This window comes from Arachis duranensis, chromosome 9, assembly GCF_000817695.3.
Source record: "Arachis duranensis cultivar V14167 chromosome 9, aradu.V14167.gnm2.J7QH, whole genome shotgun sequence".
NCBI classification, from domain to species: Eukaryota; Viridiplantae; Streptophyta; class Magnoliopsida; order Fabales; family Fabaceae; genus Arachis; species Arachis duranensis.
In genome coordinates, this window is record NC_029780.3 from 780,952 (window position 1) to 787,273 (window position 6,322).

The 6,322-nt window shown below is 30.0% G+C and overlaps 1 protein-coding gene across 3 annotated transcripts; it reads right to left on the reverse strand.

Annotated features, from left to right (window-relative positions):
- Window positions 1-1,912: 1,912 nt before the first annotated feature.
- On the reverse strand, window positions 1,913-5,669 carry LOC107463801 (uncharacterized). 3 transcript variants are annotated; one of them, XM_021132205.2, is made up of 11 exons: window positions 5,598-5,669; window positions 5,333-5,499; window positions 4,240-4,321; window positions 3,746-3,820; window positions 3,611-3,647; window positions 3,325-3,408; window positions 3,137-3,197; window positions 2,930-3,036; window positions 2,724-2,789; window positions 2,400-2,540; window positions 1,913-2,306 (listed from the first exon to the last, which is right to left on the reverse strand). In XM_021132205.2, the coding sequence occupies exons 2-10, from the start codon at window positions 5,406-5,408 to the stop codon at window positions 2,445-2,447; spliced, it is 684 nt and encodes a 227-aa protein (XP_020987864.1). In that variant the 5' UTR covers window positions 5,409-5,499; window positions 5,598-5,669; the 3' UTR covers window positions 1,913-2,306; window positions 2,400-2,444. The 3 variants fall into 3 exon arrangements, with proteins under 3 accessions (XP_020987864.1, XP_015938163.1, XP_015938162.1); XM_016082677.3 differs by lacking the exon at window positions 5,598-5,669 and having other exon boundaries at window positions 1,913-2,303; window positions 5,333-5,591; XM_016082676.3 differs by lacking the exon at window positions 5,598-5,669 and having other exon boundaries at window positions 5,333-5,591.
- Between the last annotated feature and the right edge of the window lie 653 nt (window positions 5,670-6,322).

Consider the following 6,322-nt stretch of genomic DNA (forward strand, 5'->3'; position numbering starts at 1 on the left):
TTTTGTTTGGTGCAAAGTGGGAGACAGAAATTGAAACAAGAATGAAACTCTAATTTAATTTGTACAAAGGGTAAAATTGGAATTAATTAATTGAAATGAGAGTATTTTAGGTATGAAATGTTATTAAAGTTTCAGTATCCGTTTCTAAAAATTTCAGTCCCCTGTGTCCCTACTTTTTGGAGGTACTGAAATACTGAAATTTTGGGGTCAGAGACAGAAATTTTAGTACCAGTCTCTAATCCAACAAATATGATACTGAATCTCAGTCTCTCAGTCTCTATCCCATTACCTCAAATAATAATAATAATAATAATAATAATAATAATAATAATAATGATTATGATGATGATGATGAATTAATTGAAAATGGTCCTCACATTCTTGACACATGCCCATTGCCAAAGCAGTGACACTGACAGAGACATGTTCTTTGGAAGATTTGTGCTGTCATTTTCCGTCACAAAGTCTATCTGTCCCTATAAATATAATTCATTGTTTTTCTTTTTAGGGTAATGACTTTTGCTACTTAGAGCTTTAATCTTTTTCCTCCTTTGATAATTGATACTATTGGAGTCAACAAAGATGTATGTTAGAGCAACTACTTTTGACTAACAATAATAGACACAAGGAAAATACCTTATTTATTTAAATGTGTTACTTTAATAAAGATTATTTTAAGGAAAAAAATTGTGTAGCAAATTTCTCTCAATTTCCACATATATAATAGATAATAAATATTGTTAAAATATTGGTGAAACAATATACATATTTTTATCCGCATCACATTCTTGTACAATGAAAATGAAAACGTATATCTATTTATTTATAAGTCACCAAAAAAAATTTTCTATTTATTTATATTGTATTCTTTTTCCTTTTTTAGTGGTAGAATTGTGAGATTTTATAATTGATGATTCATTACATCAGGTATGAATGGGTTGGATACACGATTTCATAAAAAATCAATCTAGATTGACATATTTTTAAAAAAAAATAATAGTGGATATAAATAAAGACTTGATTGAAAATTTTAAACTAAAGAAAATCTAACTAAAAATGCTGTGAAATTACACGTACTTGTAAAGTAATTAAATTTTGAAAAAGTATAAGATACTAGTATATTATCGCTAATTTATTGTCAATAATAATTAATTATTATATTTTAAATATGTATATAAAGAAATACATCTAGGAGATACATCTATAAAAACACTTTTATTAGACACAATCGTAAAAAAGAGATTTTTATTAAACACATCTATAAAGACACTTCTATTAAACATAATTATAAAGAAGAATTGGCAGAAATTGGTAGAATTCTTGTTGATAACGTAGGAGAATTGTTAAATCTTAACACCTTAACATCATTCACATAATCACATCTCAATTATGAACCGTGTTCAACAATCTCTAGTACTACGGTGATGTCTGTGGTTCCAACTAATACATTGGAAATTTCTTGGAAATGATAAGTGTCCTTATGCTGGATGAGTGGCCAATTGGATTGAAAAAAAAGTGCAATAATTTATCACATGTTTGGTTTCTTTTTTGAAAAATTCTAAACCATGGTTTTACCCTATCTAAGCGCGCGCACACACATACATACATATATATAAAACTACTTTTGACAAAACCATACATAAAATTACTAACTCAAATATTTTATGATTTTGTTCAGAGTTTTTAATGCAATTATTGTGTATTTAATAAAGAAAAACTTTAAAATTTTCTAGTTAAAGTAACCTCTCAATACTTGATATTATTAAATGAATAGCGCATACTTCTAATTAATAGGTTGCCTTGGTGAATGAAAATGAAAATAGGGAAATAACTTCTTTTTAAAAAAAAAATCAACTTTAATAAAATGATGAATACTAATATTGGACACATTTTTGGATAAAATATAACGAGATTGCAAGAACTTGGGATCAAATATGACTTTCATTGTGTATAACTATGACAATATAATACCAGTCTCACTCAACTCAATTCAATTTAACAAAAGCTATTAATGTGAATTATATGAATAGGAAGAGACGATGGTGATGATGTTGGATTGTGGGAATAATCACAAAGTGCAAGCTTGTAGCTAACCCTCAACTGCATCTATATATCACAAAATAGCAAAAATGTAAAGGATAATGCAATAATGGTTCATGTTTAATATATATGCCCTTTTTAGAAACTTGGGCCATCATCAGAAAGAACAAGAGCTTGCTAAGGATTAAAACAAGCCACAACTACAAAGCATCTCTATCTGATTTGGTAGTTTTCCAAAAGTTCTGCTTTTACTTGAACAAGTGCTGCTGCCAACAAATCAAATTAGTGTAAGTCAGAAACAAAAGCTTCATGAAACCAAAAGATATTATGAGGAATGAAGAAAGGGTTGAAATGCATACCAATGATTCTGCTTCACAGAGAATCAGGTGGCTGAAAATCTAAGATCACTTTTGGTTTTCTCGCAGCCACTCAACGAAATTGTCAAGGATCAATGGCCATGCAAGTTCTGGATCGTAGTTATCAAGCGCTGGGAAACTTATCTGCGAATAAATGAAAAGATTAAAATAGCAAGTCAAGAAATTCAACATGAAGTACCGAAATGCAAATGGTTAAGAAGCCAATGGAGCTACAACAAATATATATTCTTCATATGTGATTCTGCGAAATGGCTGAAGGGATAATTATTATAATAACATCAAGACATGGCAGAAAAAAGTTCCTACCTCATTGCAAAACCGGAAAAATCCCATCCATTGATCCATGTTTATGACCTTGTAATCATCTTGAGTCTGCCATAAATGATAAAAACACATAGGTAAGAATTAACAAGAACTAAAAGAATATTCTAAAATCCACTACTCAACTTCAAGTATCCCACAGATGATAAAAACATGTATGAATAAACGAAAATGTAAAATCGATTACTCACCTTCAAATATTCCACAAATAAGTTGACTTGGGTTGGAAATGTTGAACTCAAAACAAGTGTAAGTAATTGACAGATGCTCTCTATATCAATGCTTTTCTGTTTCTCCTCTGTAAATGGTTAGGAGAATTAGATATAGTACATACATTACATGAACAAAGGAGAAAAGAGTAAACATTTTCTTTTAAAAAGAAAATTGCATGAGCGTACCTGTTAAACAATATTGGAAAGCATAAGAATAGAAATCTGCAAAATTTGACGGCCTCCTAACCTTTACATTTTGTCATCAAAATAAACAAGTTAGTAACTTACACAAAATTCCAAACATGAATAAGTAGCACTTTAGACTAACTAATTTCTCTATGAATTATAAAAGAGTATCACCTAACAAATTATACCTCTTTTTCCAAGTCTGGAAGTGCTTTCTTCAATTTACTTACTGTATCAGCCCTTAGTGCTTTTAAGCCTCTCCTCCACTCATCCTGCAAATATTCAGTATATGGATGGGAAGGAAAGATAGTATCAAAACTACATGATTTTGCACCAAACATAAAAGAGACTTAAGTAATTCCCTATGCCCGTGCCTTTTATTTTCTATAAGTTTCTGTATTGTTGAGATGAAATAATTTCAAAAGAAGTTCTAACATTGAAATTTGTAATAGGCATATGAAAATTGTCTCTTACCAAAGTAAAATATCCTTGCTCGTCAGCTTTCATTTTCCTGTTGCATTTAGTCCTCATCATCTCCAAACAATTTAAAATAAAGATATAGGAATAATACAGCATAGAAGATTAATTAAGGCTAGCACTGTAGCTTACCATGCCAGCATCAAGATCCTCACATCAGTATGATCCACCTCCATATCAGCACAGAGGGTTTCAATTCCTTCTGGGCTGTATCCAAAGTAAATAAGTAAACTAATTTACCTAGTATTTGCATGAAAAAAGCTACTTATTAAACAATGAATCTCCATCTGTCAACTTTCAAACATACATAACTCTTCTTCATATGATATTTTAATTTTAATTTCTTTTTGCATCTTATTTAGATTCATCTTTGATGTTTTAAATAGTAAGTATCATGTCATCCTATGTTTCCCAAGAGGTTGACTCCTAAGCTTTAGTTGATACATTGATTGAGCTAGAACAGTTAATTTACATAATTCAGTACCCACTGATGATTGGGAACTAAAATAACCCATACGTCCACATCCGAGGCTTGAAAATTGGATTACGAATTAGACATCATAATATAATTTGGTTCATACATATTGAGTTGCAGAAAATAAAATCTGTGGATGAAGCATACTTACTCAATCACCCCAGATCCATTGGCATATGTATAAAATAGACTATCAATTCTTTCCAATTCCTTTGAGCTCGCTTTACTCGAGGCTGAAAATTTTACTCATATTAGGACATATAGCAACACATTATTTGCTATTTGTCGAATGGTATAAATATGATTCTATTAAAGACACGCACACACCGGAAGAAACAGGTAATGGTAAACATATATAGTTCAAAACACATATAAGCAAGTCTATAGGCATGCAATTCCTATCTACCATATAAAACCAATCCAAGTAGACGCAACATGCTTAGCTTTTGACACGCTCGGGTGGATACCGCAAATATCTTAGCTTTCCCCAATGGCAAATGGATTCATAAAATAACTTTCCTTTGCTATGATTTTCTTCCAATAATATCGAAGAGTCCCCATCATCAGAATAATAATGAGAAGCAAGGTACATCCGACTTCAATTGCAATATTTCAATTGTACTTGACTGCTTCGAGTTATACACTCAGCCGAGTCATAAACTTGCACGAAATCTCTCATTTAGAGGATATGATTAATGCAGCAACGTGTACAAACTAACTTTCCTCTTCAAAATAACTAGCTAGTAGCTATCCTTCAAGTTAAGAGCAAGAACTTAGACTTTTAGGACAAGCAATTTGATAATTGTTTGGCGCCCCATTTTTTCGACCAAACAAATATGCTTTTGTTCAAGCTTGAGTTGTCCATACCATAGTTTGATCCATTACTACTAATTAACTACATCAAACTTTTTTCTTTTATATATATTTGAGAGTTCGTTCCTCTCTCAGGATCCAACTTCTTTCCTATGCCACTTAGTTTCTCTCCTTATCAATCCACAATATCAAAACACAACAGAATTCAAAAAGTAAATTTATGTATGAAAATAAAATATTTCCCTGAAAAATTTAACAAAACGAAAAAAAAAATCAACTTTAACATGACCTGTAATACCTTTAAAAAAAAAAGATAAGCCCTTAATTTAGTCATTAAATAAATATTCAATTGAAGAACAAGCATAACAGCAGCTCAACGCAGCAAAATTGTAACAACAAATTATGGAAAATTACAAAAACACAAAAAATACCTGAACGGAATAGATCAGCAGCAGAGGAATTGATTGAATTGGATTGACCCGTTTTCTTAGATGCAGAGCGTCGCATCTTCAATTTTCAATTCCAAATCGATTCGAATCGGCGAGTGAAGTGAGCAAGCGAGAGAAGAATCTTCGTCGCTTCACGAAAGCACCTAAGGCTGAATCAGAAAGGCGCCAAATTGGAAAATTGGAAGGGAAAAGAGAAAATTTGATAGATGGATATATAGAGAAGAGGAAATTAGGTTAATAAAAATACGATTTTTTTTCCTTCTTCTATCTTTGTTGTTGTTGTTCTTGTATTCAGAAAATGACGTGGATGATTACAAATTTACAACTAAGTGTGAATGAGAATTTACCTCATTTAATTTTAAAGTGCTGTTTTCTTTTTTCGTTTCTTTGACTTCGAGTCTTTGACTTTGCATGCTTCTTCGCTCATGCTACTACAAACCTTAAATATTTTAGACTTAGGTTTTAGTTTTGTTTTTGAGAAGTATTATAGTTTAGTAATTTTTGTGATTTGTATTTATTAAGTAGTTATTAATGATGTTTTTAATGGTATAAAATTTCATTTAATAGTGTGAGATTACTTACTCTTTTTTTATTGGTTATATACTGGTTAGAATTTAATAAAATTGCTAGTCTCCTAGACTTTTTCTTTGTTTTTTCCTCCCTTAAATTTTAATGTGGAAAAAAAATTATAAATGTTATTTGGGCAAAGTATATTTTGTTGTTGATATTTTTAAAATTTTTAAAATTATATTTGATTTATTTTTAGTGTTTTAAAAAATAATTAATTCTGTCTTTAATATTTAATTTAATTCTTAGCATTTTAAAAATAATATTTCAATAGAAGGATAAATTTAGGAGTAAATCACACAAACAAATTAAATTGGGATTAATATTACAGAAATGTCTTAAAATAAAATAGGTTATATGCATGTTTAATTTTATCTCTATGTAGATTAAATCAATTGAATTCGA